The 25,326-nt window shown below is 36.6% G+C and overlaps 1 protein-coding gene across 4 annotated transcripts in view; it reads right to left on the reverse strand.

The window, feature by feature from the left end:
- Positions 1–923: 923 nt before the first annotated feature.
- The window catches only part of ARL15 (ADP ribosylation factor like GTPase 15), a 226,588-nt gene continuing 202,185 nt past the window's right edge, over positions 924–25,326 (reverse strand). For all 4 annotated transcript variants that reach the window (XM_039709652.1, XM_039709651.1, XM_039709654.1 and 1 more), the window contains one exon: positions 924–4,755. In XM_039709652.1, coding sequence (XP_039565586.1) covers positions 4,603–4,755 — 153 coding nt within the window. In that variant the 3' untranslated portion in view covers positions 924–4,602. The remainder of the gene's footprint in view (positions 4,756–25,326) is intronic.

The raw sequence follows: 25,326 nt of genomic DNA on the forward strand, positions 1-25,326 counted from the left end.
TCAGGCGTCCTTTTCAACTACAGATGCTGAAAAAGGCATGGCTTTCATTTTCATATTGGATATGGGACTCCCTCTTATCCTCATGTTAACCTGGGCCCTGGATGACTAACCCTAGAGCTGACACAAGCAGATGTTTTTATTTGTTTAAACTATTAGGTCAAAGGGCTAATGAGCTAATGAAAATTCTTTTAAGAGCTATCAAATGAGGCATGATTAGCTGGTTTTCAGTTCCTATTTGAATAAAACAAAATAATTAAAAAGAATTCTCAGTTTACAAATCTTTCATTTCATTCCTAGTCTTGGTTAAGAGGCAGATTTAAAAAACAGTGACATGAGAAAAGCATACCTCAGTAACTGCATTACCAACTCCAGTCTGGTTTAGCAGTGGTGTTTTTCCATCAGCTGTTACAACTTGCATTGTGAGAGCACCTTCTACTCAAACAGTGTTTGACAGGATAACATTGAGCCGTTTCAGCAACCTTCTATTTTTCCCAGAATACATTTCCTTTGATCAGCTTCTGTAACTTCTGTTTTGTATACGTACTTTGCCATGTAATTTACTGAAAAAGAATTTTTAGTCACAGAAATATGTCCCTCAGTTTAATATTATGGAGTAATTGTGTAGGGATGGTTCCAATCTCTGTTTAACCAATAAACCTGCAATATCTTTCAGATATACTTCCAGAGTAAAAACATCTTGCTGTGGAAGAAATCAGCTGATTTTGGAAGTTTCTATTTCATACATATGTATGTGAATTTGCAACTATGTATGATGTAACAATAATTATACAGTAGTATTTATTTTCACTTATGAGTAAATAATTTATCTTGAAGAATCCACATCAAGGTAATATGCCATGCTCCCAAACTGGCTACTTACTCAAGAAACAAAAACTTACCAAGTCAGTTCTACACAGTGTTGATTTTATTTTCTTTTTCTTTCTTTCTTTTTTTTTTTTTTTTTTTTGATAGTGGAAATCATGTATAAATCACAAACAGTACAAGTTCCCCATGTCAGCAGTTGACCACTTGATTGGGTCAACTTCTGTTGATACTGTATTTTTAGTATAAAGTCAAGATAATATGGCAGTTAACTAATACTTTCGACTACAGTAAGATACAAACTTTTGTAATATAAATTAATTGCCATTACAAAAAGGCAACTGTATTAAGTAATACGGTACAAAAATCTGCAACTTCTATAAATATAATGAAATGCAAGAAGTTAAACGAAATAACACATCACAGATTTTTGTATAGCGCATTTGAGTAGGCAAGCTAAGATACACATGGAGCATTATACAGCAAGAAAGAATACCAAAACCCACTAAGACTTAACTTTTAAGCCATACAAATGCTAAAAGTACAAGTACAGTACACAACATGAAGCAGTTAAAATTACCAGCTCAGAGTGGGCAGACAAAGAAGCCTTACTGATGAGTTGTAAAGCATTAGGCAGCAGACAGAAGGTTGTCAAAACCAGCTGTTGTTGGATACTGATTGATAATGTTTTCATTCTGACGGCTGAGACACCACAGACAGCCACAGGTCTGAGAAGAAGCCCAGTGTGGGCACACACACACACAGAGTAATTTAACAGATGGCTAAAGAACATTAAAGCACAATATCTTTTTTTAAAAAGACAATGTTCACTCCTTAATGAACTTGCATGAAAAGAAGAGCCTAGTGCCCAAGTATATTCCACCTAAATGACAAACACATGTGAAAAGATTAAAACAAACAAACAAAAAACCAAAGCAGTTAAGATTGGTTATCTGAAAACTGCATGGTGCTTACATATTCTACCATAGCCAGAGCATTCAATAACACTACAGACAAAGAAGTGTGACATGAGCTGCTATGAACATTGTTATCCCCTCATAAAAAGGTGAAGTTGTTTATAGACATTTAAAAGGTACACATCCATTAAGTCCATCTACAACACAAAACCACAGAAGTACTACATTCAAAGTAAAGTGTTGGTCTTAGCCTTCAGCAGTTATGAGGTATTGTTCCAACATGTGATGAGGAATGATCACTATATTAGTAAGAAAAAGCATACTCAAAATAATTATAATTCTGAAAATTAAAATTACTGCTTCTGTGCAGTTGACATGTGCCTAAAGAAAAAACATTGAAGTATCAAAAGGTCCTAGTCTAAATGGCCACTGGCATTCTCCAAAACCACATTATCAAGGACTTCTTGGGCATTTCCATGTAACTTATGTAGCACCTTCAAACAGTGCATAGCTGGGAGATCATGACCAAAAGTTAGAGCCACTAAAGTTTTTTGACCAAACAAACTCACTGATGATAGAAATAGTCCAGTTTCAAGAATGCAATAGAGTTGGGCTTATTTTCATTTCCTGTACCTTTTGGTCCATAACTAAACAAAAGCAGGAGGGAATAATAATAATAAAAAAAAAAAAAAAAAAAAAAAAAAAAAAAAAAAAAAAAAAAGTTATTTCACGTCTTCTAACTAGTGGCCAATGAAAAAGCATTAAAATCTTGGAATCCCTCATTTTGCCTCCCAAAACTGCCTGCCTTGTCTGGGAAATAATGTTCCTACTCCTCCTCCCTGCTTATTTTTCATCATGCCTAAATAAAACAGAAATCTGGGGACCTTGTGGAAATCTGGGGACTCTGTAGCCTTTAAGCTCATGTCAGCAACAAGAGAGTTTGGAAATGTAAATTAGATCCAGTTCCTCTTTAAATCCAGGGAAGGGAACCTCCTTAGCCCTCACAAGAGAAACTGATGGGCAGCTGGTCCTGACTAAAGTGTGCAAAGAGAATTGAATCAAAGCAGGGCTCCTCTGCACTTTAATAAGAACAATTCCAGTTCTTGGTTATTTCCAAGAGTATTAACAGTGAGACGATTGACCTGACAGGAAAGAGAACATAAAACAAAGCAAGACATGCCCTTCAGGCTTCCTGCCTATTCCATCTCAAAATTAAACAAGGAGTTTACCAGTTTTCCCAGCTTCTTTTTGACAAAAGGAAGCAGTTACAACAGTGGGAGCAATGCAAGAAATTCATGGAAATTGAAAAGTAAACTAAAATACCTATGAGAGACATTTTGTTTAACAAAGAGCAAAATTACGATTAATAGAGAAATGGCTTTTATGAGCCTTCAAAAGCTGATGTTTACTATTTTCTTATCCCCAAATAAACTAGTAAGAAACTACAATAAACTTAAAACAGAAGATAAATGCTCAGAGTGGAAAGAAATGTTGCTTAAAGCCCCAAAAACAAGGCATTGTGTGTTTCAAGACAGAAGCAGAGTTGATGAGGAACTAATGACACCTCACTCGAGTTTGTGTTTGCAGACACTCATGCACAAGGCACAGCATTCAAGGGGTGCACCAGTCCAGTGACTGATCTGCACATACTCTGTTGTCACTGTGAACCAGTGGCCTGGCACGTTTCTTCAGTGGACAACATCAGTTTATGAGTTTTTTAAAAATCAACAAAAGGTAGCCAAAATACTGCAAATCTACAGTGGGGAAAACACAGAAAGAGGAAAAGTGGACTGTGTTACGTGACCCAAATGAACTTTTTCTAAATGTATTGCAAATGTTGTTTCCAATGACTACTTTTTCGTCTTCTCAGTAACAATTAGCCCAGAGGAAGTTTGAAAGAAGATATAATCCCCTTGAAAAGAGAAGCTTATAGTACAAACACTGGAAGACCCTTAATTACTGGATAGATGCCTTGGCAATGTTACAATAACAATAGTAGTCTACAAATGAGTGATAAAGGAAGTATTTAAAATTACTTATACTTTTAACTAGCAATAAAGCCTCCACAGATGAACTAACAGATATTTGCTCTGCTTTTCTTATGGAAAACTACTTTCAATGAAAATTATTACTTTATTCAACTTCTGTTTCTAAAATCTTTAATATATTTCTAAAAATCTTTTTACTTAGATCACCTGTTTATATCAGCTCATTTCCCCAAGTACTGTTATCTGTGCATACCTGTTTGTTAATTTATTTTTCAGCAAACTTCCAGCAAAATACCATACTGCCTCTGGCAGGGTTTTGCAGTGACTTTAGAAGAGACTCAACTACCTTGTGGAGTCCACTACTTCAGCTGTGTTTTCACTTAGTAAAACTTCAGGAATAGCCTTTGCATTAACATGAAACTGCTTGCGTTTTAGGTATCCTATTAAGGTTCTCAGTGGCTGTGCTTTTCCATAATGTGAGGTTAATAAATGAGCTAAATTATACTCATAAATTCTTTAGAAACATTACTTATTTTTAAAATTCAAGGTAACACGTGGAATTCATCCTTTATGGACTATGTTATTTTTGTGCGTGTAAATTTTTCTACCAAGGATGATCGCAGTGCAAGAAAGCAACATGCAGTGTGCAGAAATAGTGGTAAACAAAGAGGAACTTTCTACTTCAGTAGTGTAGACAACTTTACTGGAAATAGCTGTGTACCTGATTCACAGAACATTTATTTTAACCAAAGGACATTCTGCATTAACTCTGTATGAACAACATATCACAGCTCAGCCTTGATACTACACTGTAATTAAGCTGTGACAGTGAGCAGGTACAGCGATGCGTGGGAACCTCTTCTTTCTCTTGGCTTTCACATTCTTGAAGGTTCGAAGTCTCTCTCTTCCAGCAAGTTTATTAGAAGGGAGAAGCTGTCTTTTACTGCCTCCATATCATCCAAGGAGCAGGGTTTAAGAATCCAGCGCTTTCCACGTGCAAGTGGCTCAAGTTCAAAATATTTTTTTATCTATTAAGAAAAAAAAGAGAGACCAATGTATTATATTATGACAATTCTCTGTCTCACATCTAAAAAACCAAACCAAACTAAACCAAACAAAAACATGTAAAAAAATCAGGATATTCATTTTTAGAATCTTACCCACAGCTGTTCTTATAATACAGGTTATATGACATGACCTGAAAGTGTTTTCTTTAGGGGTGCTTGGAAGCTACCATTCTTCCCATACCTTTAACAGCATGGGAGGTCTGGGGAACAATTGTACTGACTTGAGGCAAACAGCAAAGCATATGAAACGTGTGCTCAAAAACATATCCAAAACAGCAAAAGTAAATAAGAAATCGTGTTTGTATTTCAATGTTAAAAATGTATGTTTTATTATACTCCTATTGGTAAACACTTAAAATATAGAATTTGTCACCATACTACTGTAACTTCACAAATTAAACATAAAAATTTACAGATCCTAAACATTCCTCTCAACCATAAGCTATAGCACAGCATCTCTTTGTGACCAAGAAAATCCTACAAAAATAAAAATTCTTCCAAAATTGCTTAGTTTTTTAAAAATTAAACACAGAAGACTAAGACACTAATGTTAATAGGATAGTAGCAAGTATTATACATAAAATATGATGAAGTTTCTAGGAAACACCAATCATTACTGACATTGCAACCACTGTCGAGACATAAATACAGAACCAGAAAGACTGAGAAAAATTTTAATTTGGTAGTATATTCCAATCACTTTTCAAAATAGAAAGTACAATATCAAAACAAGTTTTTGATGTCTCTTAGAAGAGAACAGCAGCCTTCAGGTTAAACTGGACCACAATTTACTGTTTCCATTAAAATTTTAGTCTTCAAAGGTATTTGACCCAACAGTCTACTCATGTTTGACTTGTCCACTAGAATTTTAGTTTTTACATCCAAAACTACATCCCTCGTTTCCTGCTACTGTCCATATATCAACAGAAATACTTAGTCCTAACTTAGTTTGCACATTTTTATCAATTGTAATTATTTCAAAATACTCTTCATTTCTTTTAGCAGAGACTGTGCCATAAGTATGCAGCATAATCACAGGAATGGTTACTCACAACATGGTAGGCAGTAGAGGCCCTAGACAGGCAACTGGAGCCTCACTGTGTAAGGCTCTATGGGCAGAAGGAATGAAGAGAGGAAAGAAGAAAAAATGGCTTTCAAAGCCCATTTACAAACTGCAACATCTCTGCGTAGCTCTTATAATGTCTACTGATAACAGTTTTGTTTATCTATTAATGAATTATAATAGAAAAAAACCCGAGTTGTATCAAGTCACATAATTCAAAATTTAACCATGATCAGGCAGACTTTCTTATTTTTTTAGAAAGGAATTCAAACCAGAATGTTTAGTAACAAATATTAGGGAAAAAAATGGTTTTGAGATGAGAATTTCTGCGAACCCAGAAACAACACTGTGAAAAATTTTAAATCTCTTTTCATTGAAGTAGAATTGTACCAATAACATTTGAAAATGAAGCATGGTATTTGACATTCACTTCCCTTCAAACAAATTTAGAAAACATAGAAGTTGAAATAAATGGGGCTTCAACAAACCAGTATTTTAATAGCAACACACCAACTTTTTAGCATTGGTATCTCAGTGCCACACCAGTATCTGATATGTTAGTACAATTATATGCCATAAAAACCAAAATACTAAGGCATGTATTGCAACTTTTCCAGCAGCTTGAATTCATCCCCATTACTATACTGAGTTAATGGCACTGATCACAGTATTAGAAAAGCGGGGCAAGGAAGCTCTGTTGCCGGCTCCAGCAGCAGCCTCCTTGACTGTCACACGAGGGGAGAAGTAAGGGCTGCACGGAAGGATAACAAAGCAAGGTGTCTCTCAGGACAGAGCTGCCCGCTGGTGTTAAACTGACAAATATGGCTGAGTAACCTAAGATGTTTCAGACCCACAACCCAGAGGATGTCCACCACACCCCCTCTACTGGAAGACTGTTGCCATCAGACCCTGGAGCTCACTGAAGTCAGTCTGTAATCTTCTTCACGCAGCCTCTTGGATTAGGGCTCTGCCATGTGATGGAAGGTCATTACATTGTAAGGACAGCACTTGGGTTTAAAAGTAGAAACACATGCTCAAGGAAATGATGGCACTAGCACTGAGTCTCGTGCATTTGTGGGCAAATACAAGTTACCAAGGTAGCCTCTAGCCAAGAAAAATACAATTGCTTTAAACTATATTTCAGTGACTGCAGTTGCCAACAGATTTAGTGAAACAAATTTTGCAGATAAATTATTTGGATAACCAAAGTTGATCAAAATGTTGGTTTTTTTTTTCTTTTTCTGTCTGTGTAATCAAAAGGTTACTAAATTAGTGATGTGCTGTCATCATTTTTTACACTAAGGACCAGTTCAGAGTATCTGCAGTAATAGGTCCTAGATGAATACTGAAATGAAAATGTTTGTTAGGTGGTTGTTTTTAAAATGTGAGGGTTTGATACTGGCATGAAAGCACAACTGCCTATATTCACAAGAGTTATTTCATTCTTACCTTCTGAAGAAAAAAAGAAAAAGATTTGCTAGACGACTTGTGTCAAATACTAATCTAGAAAAATAACACTAATTGGCTTTGAAATAATAACTAACTAAACCAGAAGTAGCACAGAAGTGATTTTTCACAACCCAAGGGACACTTCATGGTGTGTTACTATACTTCCTCATTTAAACTTCATACCACAGTGGAGTTTGCTAAACCTCAAGGTTTTGCGAGCAGGCTCTCTGGACTTCGAAACTTCCAGAAAGAAGTTTGCAGACCCAAATATTTTCCAATTTACTGTAACTTCTTCTCCTGTCAACTCAGAAGAAGTCATTCTGTTCTAAAGGCAAGTACTTTTTTTAGACTTGAAAAAACAGCCGCTTTTTTACATGCAACAGATGAAACATGAAAAGATTGACACAATCAGATGCCCAATTCTTTTTATACAGTTGAGTTTTCCACTGGAATGCACTCAGCTCTCCATCCATGTTTGTTTTTGTAGTTCCTTTCTGCCCCACTGACCATCATCCACACTCATTCCCTGCAGATTTCCTTAAAGGATGTACACTGATCACCCAAGCGTCCAAAGAAAGCTGAAATTCACAGAATACTCTCACACCTAGGTAGTGTGCATAATCAGCAGTTACTATTTTACAGCTCCCTTCAATCACACTAGCACAATGGGTGAGATCCTTATAGAAGCTCTTCTGCCTTCCACTCTGCACAAACAGTGAAAAGCTTTCTGCCTGTTTATGGATGCTGAAGTGAAATACAAAGATTCAAACACATTTCAGAAGTCTGATGCATAGATGCACATTTACATGCTGGCTTTGCATTTTTAAGAGTTTACTTTGAGATTGCAAAATTTTTTAAGATATAATCTTAGAAGAAAATACAACCAATTAAATCTAATTTTAAGACTTCTTTACTAATTTTTACAGGATATCATTGTATGTCTTGACTCCACATGGGGGCCTTGTTTTATAGAGAACCTGACATTGTATTTATGCCATATTCTGAAGTCAATAAAATCTAACAATACACGTTTGCAATTCCCACTCTTCCCACACTCCACCTTCTAAGTCCTATTCTACTGGCACAATACACTAAACATATGGTTATCAAATGTTGCTTAACCTACGTGCTAGAAAAGTCAAGACACAATAAAAAGGATCAGTGCCCAGAACCTCAGCTGGTGTAAATTATCATAGCAGTGTGGAACTGATGTTACTAAATTGATATACGTAAGCTGAGTAACCAGGCCCTGCTGAAAGCTTTTCTATGTTCTATTAATGAACTTCATCTTCTAGTCAGTTCACCACCCATGTGAACATAAGATGTATAGGAAAACTTAGATGTTCCAATATATGGGAAGAGTAATCTCTATTATTCAACATGAAAAAAAGCTGATTGAAAACATTAGTTTTCATTTAAATTCAAAATTATACTACCAAATTTCATCAACATAGAAAAGCCCACTGTGACTAATCTGTTGTAAACAAATACAAAATTCAGATAGTCACTTACATTACCAGGCTGGTAAATGGAGAACTTAATGAACAAAATATTTTTTCATTCATTGCTGTTTTATTGAAATATTTTATTTGGGAGAAAAAAAAAATTGTAACAAAACATGTATACTATATCCAGTCAAAGGCTGCCTGGTCTTGTCAGTGTCCCCACTAGACTAAATTTTTGAAAGACTTTCACAGGATTTACCAATTATTACTGCAAAAGGTATGAATTGAACTAAAATAATCTAATTTGCTGAATCCATGTATTAACTATAAGACATAGTTTATTCATCCATTCCACATCTGCATGGACAAGAAACGAAATAATAATAGGAGACTGGAGTAGCCCATATTAACACTGTGAAAGTTTCACTGAGCTGTGATGCTGATAATATCTTTTCAGACTTCATAAAAATCTGCTTTTTGGAGCAACCATTTAGAAGATGGCGCAGAGAGGAAATTTTACTTGCTGTCTCTACAAACAACAGAAAAGCAGCCTATAACAATTCTTGTGCAAATTCAATATATTCGGAGAAGAGAAAGAGCAAAGAGTACTTTACATAGCATTAAGTTCTAAAAAGGGAAACTACATAAAATTTGTAACTTAAAGAAAATTAACTGCACAGCTAAAAAAGTAAAATACTTGCAGGTGGCACAGAAAAAAAATACCATAATTAGGGGCTCAGAGTATATTTATACTACTTCAGAAGACTTTAAAATAAACAAAAAAAGTTTTCACCAATTGCAGCAAGGAAAAGGATGGCATTAGAGGTAACAGAAGTCATGTCTAAAAAAAGAAAAGACAAAACAAAAGAAAGGAAATTCTGGCAAATTAAATAGAAACCACAAATGTTGACCTACTAACCATAGAGTAGAACTCATTACTTAAATCACCACTGACGCTAAAAAGCAAACTGAAATCCACTCTAGCTCATGTTGGTGTGCTTGACTACAAACTGCACAGCCTCCCAAGCTGCTACATGAACTTTTCTGCTGGTTCTTTTCTGAGTACAGTGATTTATAGGATTGTGTGGAGTGGACTGATAGCCACTTAATCTTAAATCAACTAGTTCAATCCAGTGTCACACAGGAGTTCACATGTCCATACTTTTCCTGAAAAATCTGCTAGAAAGCTTCTTATCTGACAGTCCACTTGGCTAAAAAGGACCTCCTGTCTGACCAGAGCAGCTGTAACATGCACAACTCTCAGCCAAAGTTTTGTAATATTTATTCATCCTACAGAGACACTTCACTTCTCCTAAAAAGATACTTCATGTATGCCTGCTCGTATGCTTCTTCTTAACAGTGATCTCATCCTTGTCTAGAGGGATCCTTGTAATGCACCTATGCATCATAAGCACTCCTCCTAAAGCACCTGTACCTCATGTTTATTGATTCCATATGCAATATCTCTTACACAACAGGGAGGGGAATGAAAGTACCTCAGCTGATGAGAAGGGATGGTGATGTGCTGCGGTCTGGAGCAACACATGCACAGGGCTACTCCCAGGAATGCCAGCTGAGGTCCAACAATACTATCAGCAACAGAAATGCTTTTATATTCTAGCTCTTTGAGAATATATATTTCACTGCTCAATGACTTTAATGTGCCAAGGAATCCAAGTCTGTATGCACAATGTTAAAAATTTGCAATGAGTCCACTAAGTACATACGATAATCAGATTTATGTAATTGAGCTGCCTTTTTTTTAACTTTAAAATATAACCTGCTGAAGTAAAATCAAAAGAAAAAATAATTCTGTCTGCTTCAGCATTTCTGTGTCATAGCAGGGTAAGCAATTTCTCTAGACAAGATTACAGAACGATCAGAGGCTTTTTAGTACATCTCACAAGTAGTGGTGAATGCTTTACAAATTGGTATTTCTAGTTTGCACAGCTTTCCTTTTTTTTTTTTTTTTTTTTTAGATTTTGCCTTTTATAAAAGACTACCTGAAACACATCCAACTCAGCTTTGTAAGAGAGCTGGATGATATTTTTGGCTTCTAAGTCTTTACAAAGGGGAATACAGTCACTTAAAGTAATGTACACAGTGCTTTGTGCATGTTTCCATCCTTGTTATCTCCAGTGGCCACAAGTCACAACACTTTTCAGATTACAAGTGATAGTTGAAAGAAATGTATTTTAAAGAAGATAACTAACTATTCAGAATGAAGAAATAGGATGCCTGACAAATCCACAGAGCCACACTATTCCAGAGAGCACAGAGTATTGGCAAATGCAAGCAGGAGACAAGAAAAGGGGGAATGAGCTAAAGAGCTGGAAGGTTTTTAAAACAGAGAAATTGGGGTGTTTTTTTTACAGATAGACAGAGTCATGTTACAATGGGTCTGGAAAAACAAGATGGATGAGAGTGAGGACAGAAAATTGCAGAGGTTGCAGAAGCACCACTGAGATTTGTATGTGGATGGAAGCAAAGATAGGCTTTGAGAAGCTACTAGGATCCGTCAACTCTTTGCACACACTCTTTGTGTTACCACACAACACTGTACTACAGTGCATTACATTTTTTTAGATTCTATTATTTTGTACAAAAGAAATAGTAAATTGTGTAGCTGCCAAAAACATACACCTATACTTTTCCTTCCATGTCGTATCCACCCAGGATATTCCTTTCATATAAGCACGTGCTTTTCTTACAACTGGAAGGAATCGAAATAACATGAGAAGAGCAGCAGCATACCTATATGGGGAAAACCAGACTTCCAGGTGAAGACTCATATAACCATATAAGCAGAAAAACAAGATAAGGGCTCACAATTACCCAACCCTAGAGTGAGTGAAAGAGCATGTCAAGTGATAAGGGAAACAAGAAGAGAGAAGATGATACTGTACAAAAATGCATGCAATGAAAGCAACATAAAATACTTTTCTTTAATGCCACTTTAATTCTTTGTTCTACTTCAAAGAATTACTCAGAAATGAAATCAATCATCACTTTAAGTTACTGCTCCTTTTGCTTTCTCTCTTACCCACTGTGTTTTATTAAGTACTGTGGGTTGCCACAGATACTGTCTGACAGTTACGTACTTACACATAAAATGTTAGAATATAAAATCCTAAAGAGTAATGCTGAAAATTAGCCCTGGTTAAAGATAGCTACTTGGAGGACATCTAAAATTCGCATATCTTTCTTCCTCCACATAGAGCACAGACACAAAATTGCCAATTTTCTATTTTAGTGTATTCATAGCACATCCTAGTATATTCTTAAGCTGTACTGAAAATGACTATTTGAATATAAGATCAATTTAAACTTAGGATAAGTCATTTAAGTTACTATTGTTGCTCTAATCTGTTAACAAAAAGTATAGAATGGAACATATCCAAAGATAATTTTACAGGAAATCTACTGAAAGATTTTACTATACCTCATCTCCTCTCTACAATCTCTGACTCAGGTTTATTTTTATTATAACTTCAGTTAAATAGCTTAATGAATTCAAATAACTAGTAGAGACTCAACACTCAAGACCTTTAGGAAACATGTTTCAGAGACTCAGTTTTTGTAGCATCCTTTTTTCTTAAATAGACTGCAGGTACTCATGGTTTACTTCAGAATATAAAACTACTGACAGAGTATGCTGATTTCAGCAGCAAAATATGCTAGTTTTATCTACAGATTGTGGTTTGAACTAGTAACAACACTGAGACACAAGTACTGAGATTTTTCCCTCCCCAACCCAAAGAAGTTTACCTGCGATGTTGAATGTCAAAATAACCTTTAGAGTAATGAGAAGTCCAAAGACCAATCCTTATTATGACATCCTTTCTGCAAATAGCATGTTTTCTGTTCCAATAGCAGATAAACAGTATTTTCTAGAGAAGTGCATATGTGATGATTCATCTGCATTTGCCTGAACATGTACATAAATCTAGCACTTGAACAAATAACATCTGTATACTGTGCCTGCGTCTGCAAAGCACCAAAACACTGCATGGACATGTACCCTTGTATCAGCAGCAAAGAGCAGGATTTCTAAGGGCTTTGTGGTTGGCTCCTCACATTCCCACTGCTGACACTGTTCCAAGTTAACAGTCAGATTGAGCACAAAAGAAAAGTCACTCAGCAGCAGCTGTGGTTCTGTGAGGTGTGTGCTCCCACAAGCACACACAGACAGCAGTTGTGCCTATTTCCCTTGCTCCTCACCAGGTACAGAGCACAGCATGTTAGTACAGGATGGTTCCAACCTCCCTTGAGGTCTTTTGCCAATGGGAGAATTCTTTATTACACAAAGTCTGCATAGAGGCAATGGAAGCCCTGAATTAACTGCAATTAACCATTTTTTGTTCAAAAGCAGAAACTGTGTAATAAATCAATTTGAAAAAGTTAACATAAAATACTTGTTAAGTAAAATTGTTCCCAGAGACCATGCCACTGCCAGGTTCAGTTCCTGGCTGCCAGAATGCCACAGGCTCTGAGACCTGCCAGCTGGTCCAGCACCAGGAACTTCTGTGGGACCTCTTTCTGAGGATTTCTTTATGCCCGATGGTTAGAGAGGATGAAAGTCTGTACTTTGTGTTTTCTAGATCCATGCCTCTGAGAAGATTAATGCCTCCAAACTTACAGCAAGCCACCACTTAAAACTACTATTCCAGGCAGCTCCAGACTCATCTATTTTTTGATACTTTTTAATTCTCCACCTAGAATTACAGCAGAACCTCTCCAGGTTCTCTGACCAGGGCTTGCTTATTGGGACTATGGCCCCCTCACTGCTTCCAGATTTCTTCATAAAACACAAGGATACCAAGAGAAAAGTTACACAGCTCAATTCAAATACAGTCCTGTACACTGGAGAACATCCACTGTAAACAAATATGCCACTAACCCTAAAATGATAAGAAATGCATGAGCATGAGATATGGGGAAAAAAGTGAGCACTTTACAGCAAGACAGGATGTTTTAAGTCAAGTAAATGGGAAGTAATATCAGCAAACTAATTAGCATTGAGATTTGCAGCAGTGGTGCTGGAAAACACATGGATGACCAGATGGATTTGGAGGAGATGGGTAAATACAATGAGAAGCTAAAGAAGAGTATTGCTCTTTTGACTCTTAAACTTAATGATTCTCTCTTTTTTTAAGTGCCAGAGTTATTTTTCCCATTAGCATAGGTTACAGCAGGGAATTCCACCTTTCTGGAAAGTCTTTTAAATAAAAATATTCCATGGAAAAGGATAAGAGAATGAATGATGAATATTTTTCTTTACTGCATTGAAAGATCACTTCCCTACATTGCATTGATCCACACTTCAAGGAAAGAGATTAAATGATCAAGAGCTGTGCATATAAGAAAGAAGAGAGATACACAGATGCCTCAGGAAAGATATCAACCTTGACATAGAAGAATCCAAACCAGCCTCAAGGTACCATAAAATGGCTTGGGTTGGAAGAAACCTCAAAGATCATCCTATTTCAACCCTACTGCCATGGGCTGAGACACCTTCAGCTAGTCCAGGTTGCTCTATGTCCCATCCCACCTTCAACACTCCTTGGGATGGAGCATCCACAGCTTCTCAGGGCAACCTGTTCAAATGTTTACCTTCCCCACAGTAAAGCATTTCTTCTCAATATCTAATCTAAACCTGTTCTCTTTCACTTGAAAGCCATTCCCTCTCGTCCTATCATCACATGCCCTCATAAAATGTCCCTCCCCACTCTTCAAAGAATGGCCAAACTCTGAATGACAGCACTTGTAAAACTTATGGTCTTCTTAAAGGAGAGCTACTGAAAATAATATTGAAGGAGCGTAAAACAGGTTTTGTAATAAAGCTATTTGTTACTTTAAGTGAATTAAGGCTTTCTTTTGTACATGCCAACTGTGGAATACCTTTAAAGTCATTGAAAAGCCATATTATTTCTGAAGAAAAATAACTCCTGGAGACAGGTGCTATGTCCTAGTAATGCCCCAATTATCATGACTGTACCAATGAAAAACAAAAGCAGATTCTTGTCAAGTGATTCTAGCAGAAAGGGAAACCTGGCTTTTACAAGCTGACAGACAGCTCCTTCCCTCCACCTTTGGATGTGACCTGTCAATTTACCAACAGGCCCAGTGTTACACCTGAGGTAAGCACTGCATGGAAAATGAAATCAAATATAGCAAATGTATCACTGGCACTAAATCTTTATGAGGATGAGAACATTAATATAATTTGACTAAAATATCTTAATGCAACAGATTTTTCTAAGCATTCTCCACTTACCTTAGAGAGCAACCTATCTATTCAAAACTGGGGTCTAATAGAAGTAAAATCACCTCTTTAAATTCTGAGGTTCCAGCACTCAGCGTAAGTCAGAAATCTGCACATTTGCAATTCCTAATTGAGTTTACTTTACACTAGAAATCATAGGCTAAGTTCGCTGACTACTAGTGACAAATGTAAAGGTTATAACCACTAGCTTTTACAGAACATATTCAAAATTGGTACCATTTTACCACTTCTTGATAATGAATTATTATATATGTCTACAGCTAAAAAGACCTTAACTAAATACTCCTTACCAAGCCAGGAAAGGCACTGTATATTGAAGCTAACAAGTTTAAATTTCAAGCTCTCATATGAGAAACAACCAATTATCCTGTCTGAAACACAGGCTTGTAAAACTCTCAGTTACTTGTAAAACGGTCTGCTACACACGAGTAAGATGGTGTTTAAATGACTTGTTTGACTAGATGCATTCACCATGAAATTGATTCTTTTAAAGCATTATTTTTAAACTTGATACAAGTTAACTGCATAAACTGAAAATGGGAAAAATCTGGCATTATAAAGCGTAAGTTGCAGTATGAGTTTAGTATTTTATGAGGTCGAGGGTTACTTGAATGAGAAACCCATCAAAAACAAACAGCCATTTGTGAGGCAGTAATTCAAAGGTTTAATATGATTAAACTATTCTGCTATTTCTATGCCAAAATGTATAGTACATTATCTATTGTTATATCACCACTGCCTGTGCAACTCCAAAGTATTACAAAGGCAATAAAACAACAAATAGAACATCTTTCAACCATAAACACCAAAAACAAATCTGAGTTTTGATTTTTCTATAGTCTGAAAGTAGCACTATATAATAGCTTTTTTCTTGGCACTTCCAGATAGATTTAATATTTACTATCCTGTTATGTCTATTATTCAGTGGGTGGCATAAGGGGATAACTAGCAACAGGTTACTGAATATTCTTCAATCTTCAGCTCAGAGAGACAGTTTTCAGCTTTATATGGTCCAGATTTCAAAGCAAAAGAGACCATTGAAAGTAGGTAATGAATTTAGGTATATCTACTGAAAAAAAGACCACTAAACATATGTCCTTCAATAACACCTTAGATTTGAATGTTTAGTACAGTCCTATATAGACAGACAGACATATCATGCCAGCTTTACTGAAAAGACTAGAAATTGCAAACTAATGTTTTATGTTTGCTTCCATAACGGAAAAATTGTTAAATTGCTTTATAGTGAATCAGCTTACTAATGATATGCTGCTAAAAATTCAGATGCTTTAGTGACTTATAACAAAAAAGGTCTACTTGGTACAGAGCTAGAATTTGAAATATTAATAATGCAATGTTTCAAACTGTCCATTCACTAGAGATCACATCCTTACAAGATGAAGCACTAACAACGATTAAAAAAAAATTAACATTGCAAAGTGTTTTACCCATTGCTCCAGAAAAGCGGGGAAAGATGCAATGCTGCAACTGCAATACTGTTTTGGAGAGGGATCAAATTCTTAAGACTTCAAATAAATAAGTATTTGCACATTGTACAGCAATTTACTTAACATGCAATGAAGAGTGCCACCAGCCACATTGTTTTATAAGACCAGTTGCAGACAGATTAATAGAAAGGACAGTGTCATCATCATGTCAGTCAGACCACAGGCAGGGCAGCAGGAATTGGAGAGGGTAAGTAGAGATCAGCCATATAAAATGGCTTTAGATGATTTACAAGCAATAAAACATCCTGCTTCTAAAGATGTCTAATCCATGACAGCAGAAATTACTTCATATTAAAAAAATTGCAGTCCAGCTGGTAGTGTATTGGTTTGATGTTTGCCAGCTAGAAAGCACGGATCTGCAAAAGGACTTGACAACATCTGAAGAAGAGTATACTGAAAAGTGAACAATGCTTAGAAAAAAATCAAGATTGAACAGTGACATCTATCACAGAAAACAAAAAATGTTTCCTTTGTTTCTTTCACAAGAGTTTAAATGTATTAACAGTATTTATCAGTAAAAGAAAATATAAATTAAATAAACTGGGTTTAGATTAAAGACAAGCATGGACAAACAAGTACAACTGGATCTTATTAAAAAAATCCACTGTCCAGTGGTCTGATTAGATCTTCAGCTGTTCTTGTGGGAGGGAAGAGACCAATTCTCATTGAGGGAAAATTCTCATTGAATTCTCAATAAAAGAGCTAATTTCATACAAAACATATGCAAGACCATAATGCTTCTAGTAGGATTTGAATACCTTTTTAATTAAAAGTATTTTTAATTAAAAGTTGACATATCTGACTTTTCTGAATTTTACCAGAACTGTTAGACAAAACACAAGGTTCTTTCCCTTTTAGCCTTGTCTGTTTTTATGGACATAGTATATGAAGACAAAAAGCCAATGAAACTTCATTTGAAGTTATACTGTTCTAGTTACATAGCCCAGACACTCACAAGGCATATATACGTAAATCAATCCTTATTTCTGTGAACACTCTGTCACTTACTTTGCCCAATGAATTTTCTAATCTAAAGGGCAAACATGAACAGTTCAATTATTTTTTTTTCAGTATTCAGAGTATATGGTTGATCAGCTAAGTCGTTTGGTTTGCCTTCTTCATTGGATGACATTTTAAAGCATGTCAGTAACAGACAGATAATCCAATAAACAACGCTCATGTTTGTGCCCTGAATAATGTGCAACTTCTCATTCTCTATTTTCTTTTCACTACAAACACTTAGAGATATTATTATCAGTTATGCAGTTAATTCATGCTTGATATAGCAGGGTAAGCAAGGTACTGGATTGCTCTTTAGATATCAACTACACCTTAGTCTAAAAGCAAGAACACCTCAGCTTGTATCATATAAAAACATAAAGTGACATTATCATTAAAATGTCTGCCCAAAAATGCACAGCTGAAGCAAAAGGAGAAATACAATGTCTTGTTAATATCCTAGTCAATACTGTTATGTCTTGTTAAGCTCTTCTAATATCTTGATGCGCTATAAAGAAGTACAATCATTTCATAAAAAAAATTTATTAATAGAGCAGTCCATCTACCTATAACATACCAATATGCAAAACACCCAGCACAACAGAAACATATTTTATGGGAAAAAACCCCAAACATTTATGACCTTACACTTTGATATCAGCACATACTTAGCACTCACGCTTTGCAAGACACTGTGATACCACAATGATGTAGACCACGTTCTGTCTGATACAGACAAATCTGGAACATCTTGAACCTAGTTTGTGCTTAAAGCTGATAACATTAAGAAAGAAACAGCAAGGAGAAAAATTAGCAGACGCATCAAAAAGAAAGACAAAAAAAAAAATCCCTTGCCGACAATTGCTAGCATTAATATATTTTACAGCCATGATCTAGGCCACCTTCCTGCAGGAGGAAGCTAGTGCAAAGAAGTGGGGGTCAAACCTACAGTGACATGGTTCACTGACTGACCAAACAGAGGTCTACATATTTCCTTTATGGCTGCTGGCACCAGTTTTGGCCTAGAAGCCTCTAATGAACAAAGAGAGCTCTGATCCCTTCTGGAGCCATTCATATGTGATTAAGATCCAACAATACAGCACTTTGATCCACTGAGTTACAGAAAGATTGGATATTTGCTGAAAAAGTCATTTCGGGTGAAAAGGAAAGAGAAGAAAAGAAGAAAATTTTCCTGATCAGGTCAAACTTACTGAGACAGCACTCTTCTCACATTTGACATTCATTGTATTCTCTTGAGATTTTTGAAGCTTTGGAAAGATGACAGATGACTGAGGTAAGGAAAAGAGGAGTGAACTGTGGCATCAGTGTCTCAAACTCAAAGAATAAATTTAACTTTTTGAAGATGGAGTAAGAGTCATTTTCAAGAGAAGGAAATTTAGTTAGGTAATGCAAGGCATATTGCAACAAAGGAGGACATACAATCACTACAGCAAACTGGATGGCATCTTTCATAGATATGTCTGAAAAGCTTGCAGTGCCACAGTCAAAAATACATGTTTCCTTGTGCTGATGTAGCTGAAAACAGCAGGAGATATATGGGTAAGTCTATAAAAAAAATCTCAGAGAATGAACACCTGGTTTCTTTAAAGTAATCTTTCTATCTTGACACCAATATACTTCACATAACCCAAGAGAATTAAAGGTCTGTTTGAAGTTAGAAGAGCATGTTCTTGACATACCATTTGGAGGAGTATTTAGTTTTTTTCAACAGACATAAGTATTAAGCACAGGTGATGGATTCAGATCCACAGGAATGAACGGAGGCTGGAATGTCTAGACAACCAGGAAAGCATAACACAGGTGTGACAACTCTGCTTGACTATCACATTCCAACATTTTCAGTATAAACTAAATAACTTCCATCATCTGTTGATATAAAAGCAGAAGAGGAAAAACATATTTGGCTTTGTCTATTACAAATGTCTACTCCTAATAATTTATTTTGGAACCTAACTCTCCTGTTCATATTTGGGTTGGATGCTTCTAAGTCCACCTGGGAATGGCTCAGCTCTCTGGCTATCCAGGACAACAGTTCTTAGTTCAGAACACTTCAATTTATTTGTCACTGGTATAGTCAGACTGCTCATACTTGAATGCTTTTCAGGTGGCTGTCCTACTGGACAGCAGGTGATTTTTTGCTCAAAAAGAAAATCTTCACAGTTTAAATTTAAACTCTAACTTCTTGAATCCTTTGCTAATGTATGTGTTCTGTGATTCCTCAAGTACAAAACAAGCACAACACATCGTCTTTCCCCAGATGATTTTTAAGAAAACAACAATGTAGAGCTGCACTGACAGCCAACTACCAAAACCAGGAAAGCTGAGGTGAAAGCAAAGGGAATCAACAATGTGGTAATCCTAAAAGTAAAATCTAAAGGAGATTTGCCACCAGTCTTGTACCATGAAAGATAATACCACCCTCTATAAACTACTCTGTTTTATAGTGCTATAATGCCAGATGAATATTAAATAAATCTTGAACTATTATGTGCAGTACATATGGGAGGCAATTAAAGGTTAATATGCTTCTTAAAACAGTATGACTAAAAAAACGTGTGAAAAAAGCATTTTCCATCTTTAACTGATGGGAGTACAGTTTACCTGTTTTGGAGTTGAAGTTGTGGAAAAGTTTTATTTTTCCTGATGCCTTAGGACTTTAGATTTTATATTTTTCATATATTTGTTATCCTGTAATTTTTTAGTGCGTAACACTAAACTCCATATTCAGTGTTAACTACTGTCTTCACATTTTGGTCAGACAAAACAATTCCTTTCTAGGCCTGGGAATCAAGGACACCTTACTGTCTCAGGCCCCAAGAAATGTAAACAAAAGTGAGCTAGGGGCGGGGGTATATTACTTCATTACCTGAAGCTGCAGTTGGAGATTAACCCCCAATAAGCAAATGGACCAAACTTCTAAAAGTGTGAAAATCTGTGACCATCATCCATTTTAGGGTGTAGCCCCTGGGTGGGCTCTGTCTGCCCTAAAAGTACCTGAAGGCCCTTCAATAAGTATTACTGCTTTTTATTCTCTTAATTTTGTCTGGCCTCTGTTTTTAGGTAAGTCTGAAAAGGCATAATTTCTATCACACATCTGCAGTATAGCATGTTCAGCAGACAGCTGATCAGTAAAGTCTCCTGTAATTAATGTTTGATTACTCCTGTCATAATTTCTTCTGCTTCACAGAAGATAATCTCTAATTAATAATTTAATTTTAATCAACTAATTAAAAATGTATTAGAGACCATTTGCTATTACATATCCATGAAAAGAAGACACTTTAACAAATCCATTAGACAAGTATAGATACAATTTTTGGAGCTATACAACTGTAGAAAAAAAACCAAAAACAGTCTCTTTTGAAAAACTGACAGTGGACTGACCTATGAATTACCAGAGGGGTAGGAGTCTGGACAACACCACTCTCCCATGACATTTCAAAGCTGCAGTTCATCAATATCACTGCTAAGAGCAGAGCTTGTTTTGACAAACCAAATCAACTTATTGATCCTACTTATAATTAACAACAAAGGATACATTTTAATGGCAAGTAAGTAGTTAAGCCAGTCGCTAATTACTGCCAACCTGCAACTGGATGCAGCAACACACCTGTGCTTTCAAAACTTCCTACAGCCACATACAGCTGAGATGTCTGGCAGCCTAAGTGTGACTGCTCTTCTTCACCTTTAGGAGTTTTCCACTTTCCAAAGCTGTCTGTACTGCAAAAGTACCCCACATATAATTGTGTGACGATTTTCATTATTTTCCATATATTCTCTACCTTGGAAACTCTGTCTTGTTCTTTTCTAGTGACTGAGGAATTGATTTTTTGACATCAGCTTTCAAACAAAGAAAAAAGCACTAAACTAAAGGTTGTTATAACAGATTATGATAATTAAAAATTGCATACAGAGTACTGCTGTTGAAACCCTTAAAGACGCTGAGTTATGCCCAGCTTCTTGAGGAGGCTTTCCCAGAAAGCCCTCTAACTTCCTTCCTCATTTAAGTTCAAAGTAAAAGGCATAGCAACCTTTTGACTGAACCTGTCTAAAATACATGTGGCAAAGTGGAGCTTTCACTTGGAGAGCTGCCAGCCCACCTTTGGCTCCCAGTGACAACCAAATATCCAGCTGCAACTAGGTTGAAGGATGAGAATTTGGCATATCAACAGCAAATAGGAAAAAGTTTACTCCCAGGCTCCATAGCTAAATGATCACCATTTTAGCTTTGACTGGCCCCCTGGAATAAGGCAGACAAGTTTTCTCAACATTCACCAGCCATAAGCAAAGTCTGCTTTATTTCCTATTCAAATTTAACTGTAGCAGTAGAACGGTCCATGCTAGTCAGGGACAAAGGTGCATACTGCAGGACTGAAGCCCTATACAAATGTTGAAGTCACAAAGGGTGACTAGAGCTCCATTTGTGGGCTTACATTAAAATCAAGTCAAGTATGCCCAACAGAAGTGAAAGAGAGCTAAGAGTCTACACAGTTGTGCAGTTGTGGGATTTTTGTTGTTGGTGTTGGTTTTTGTTTGTTTGTTTGTCTGGGTTTTTTGTTGTTTTTTTAAGGGGGGGGTTGCTTCTTTTGGGAGTTTTTGTTGGGGATTTTTAAGTGCAGGCGAGTTGTTTATTTGGGGGATTTTTTTTTCTTTTTATTTGGTTGGGTTTTTTGTTTGGTTGGTTGAGGTTTTTTCTCATTTTCTTGTTTTCATAATTCAGCTCAAAAGAGAACTCAGGAATGTAGGAATAGATGAAGAAATGGTAAAGGAGATAGACAGCAAAAGAAAGACGTATTCCATTAGAAACAGAATAAAACTCAAATTAGAGTTCAACAGAACTCAAATTAGAAAGCTCAGATCATGATTAGTTTCAGATTAGTTTTGTTTACTAGAAATTGCAAGTGGTCAGTACGAGCCATTATTGCATAAAAACTCCATCTTCATTACAGCTACTCATTCCTCTCCAGTGCTTCCCATTCATTTCAGTTGAAATCTTTAATTCCATAAAGTCCACAGTTTGGGTCATAATCCTGGGTTTTAAAAAAAATATTTTTTAAATAGTATTGAGATATTAAAGGAATACCACACTACTCCCTGTCTTTCAGACCAACCTGAATCTGGAAAACCTTCAATGTGAGTGGTGTTTTTGTAATTCATGCTTACTCATTAATGCAAGTACCAACTGCAAACCACTTTACTATCCACTCTAGTGCAACAATACCACTGCCAAATGCATGTCATCATCATACCTTCAAAATATGGCTAATAAAACAATATAGTAACATCTACCATCCTCATACCCAGTTACAATATCTAATATTCAGCCAAAGGAACACCTAGATAGATAACCATATATATCATATATAGAGAGAAGGTAATAGATTTGAACCATGTCTTCAGTAAATTAAAATTCAGATCTTCGATTATTTTTTAACATAAACATAACTGTTGAGCACTGTGAGTTCAGCAAATTTGGTTTCTTTACTTCTCTATAACTTGGTTTCATTCTAAGGGGCCCACATCTAAATGATGACTACTACTTTGGGCATCATTTAAGGAGGCATAAATAAGCTTCAGAATTGACACAAATTACCACAGGGATACCAGCTCTCTTTCTCAAAAATACTATTGAATTTTTGAAGACTTTTGTGCAAGAATACTATCTCATGCCCAAGATATTAATGAAGGAAATGTCATCTATCCCCATGAGCTAAATAAGTACTGTTTTCCCAGTCTTGCAGATGGAAAACGGAAAGGAAAGATTACAATCCTGAAATGGCAAGTTACTTCATCAAGTGTTTGATTACCAGTTTTGAACAGTCCCACTCAGATGGGTAAATACTTCACTTCTGACTTGCAAGCAATTTTTTCCAATTTTTCCCAGCCACCCCCGTCCCAAGTATGTTGGAATAAGCTCAGCCAGGTAATGGCTAGCCAGAAGAAAAACAACACTTCTTTTTAGGAACTCACACCAGCTCAGACTTGTTCTTTTCTGAGTCTGTGCCTTGGAGAAGTTCAGGAAACTTGTCATTTCTACACAGAAACTGCCTCCTAAAATAGACTCACTTACAAACAGGCTCTGGCAGCACCTGGATCTGGCACATCTTATGACCCCAAAAGGGGAATGACACAGGTGAGTTAGTGAGGAGCCATGACATGTTTTTGGATTTTCCTTAGACCCCTTGGCTTTTGGGAAAACAAGAGGCATTATTAGTGCATATCACCTAGCTTTTTAATCAATTCCTTACAGAGGAGTGAATGCATCCAAATTTGCACTCAATTAGCTAGCCAAAAGTTAGACTGCCAGGGAGGGAACAACAGAAAAAGGTGCAGAGAGTTGGTTTCCTTGGAGGACAAAGGAGGACCTATCTCTCTTTAGGTAATCTCTTTAGATGCACAGAATGGCCTGGGCTGGAAGGCACCTTAAAGATCATATACTTACAGTCACCTTGCCATGGAGATGGATGCCATCCACTAGCCCAGGCTGCTCAGAGCTCCATCCAACCTGGCCTTGAACATCTGTGGATCATTCACAACTTGTCTGATTAACCTGTTCCAGTGCTTCACCATCCTCACAGTAAAGAATTTCTTCCTAATACCTATTCTAAACCTACTCTTTTCTCAGTTTAAAGTAATTCCCTCTTGTCCTGTCACTACATGACCTTGTAAAATGTCCCTCTCCATCTTTCTTTAGGCTCCCTTCAGGGACTGAAAGGACACAATTTCATGACCTCAGAGACTTCTCATTCCAGACTGAAAAATCCCAATTCTTTTAACTTTCCACATAATAGACATGTTCCAGCCCTCCAATCATGTTGGTGGCCTCCTCTGGACCTTCTCTAACAAGCTGGTGTCCTTCTTATGTTGAGGAGCCCAGCTCTGGATGCAGTGCTCCAGGTGGGTGTCAGCAGAGCAGAGCAGAGGGGCAGAATCCCCTCCCTGCCCTGCTGCCCACGGGGCTCTGGATGCAGCCCAGGACACGTTTGGCTCTCTGGGCTGGCAGTGCCATGGCCGGGGCATGTGCAGCCGCTCACCCACAGCACCCCAAAGCCCTTCTGGGCAGGTCTGCTCTGGGGCTGTTCATGCCCAGCCTGGGCTGGTATCAGGGGTTGTTCCTACCTGGATGCAGCAGCAGCACTTGGATTTGTTAAATCCCATCAGATTCCCATAGGCCAACTTCTTGAGCTTGCCCAGATCAAATGTTGGGAAGCAGAAAATTGCAGTAATTTAGAATAATGAAAAAATCAGGATTTTCAAAATTAAGGTCTTTCCCAGTATTTACTACTAAAATGAATTTTCCATTGTAAACACAGTAAGCTTTCTCATCTACGCATCTCAGCTTTTTTGCATAATTACAATATGTCCATATTGAAGTGTTAATTGTTTTCCTTTCAGGTAGGTTTGAATCCATAAATTCAATGGGTTTAAAAGAGACTAAAACTAAGTTTATACCAATCATATGTTGTTAGCAAATCTATCTCTCATTTTTATGGATAAATTTACAGAATTGCAGTATATTGAACAAATTTTTGCCATTTTCTCACGTTAACAGCTACATTAGGAAATCCAGTGCTACCTATATGTCACACGTATAGCTGTTCAATAGATAGCTGAGACTTCTGCTTGGCATGAAGCCAAGGAAACTAGATTCTAAAGCCCATTAACAGTGTATCATGATTGGGAATTAAAGACTCTTGTGGAACCATAAACTGTCTAGAAAAAAAATGAGAAAAATAATAAAATTTGATCAGACGGTTTATA

Source organism: Passer montanus, unplaced genomic scaffold, assembly GCF_014805655.1.
Source record: "Passer montanus isolate IOZ18808 unplaced genomic scaffold, ASM1480565v1 scaffold22, whole genome shotgun sequence".
Classification (NCBI taxonomy): Eukaryota; Metazoa; Chordata; class Aves; order Passeriformes; family Passeridae; genus Passer; species Passer montanus.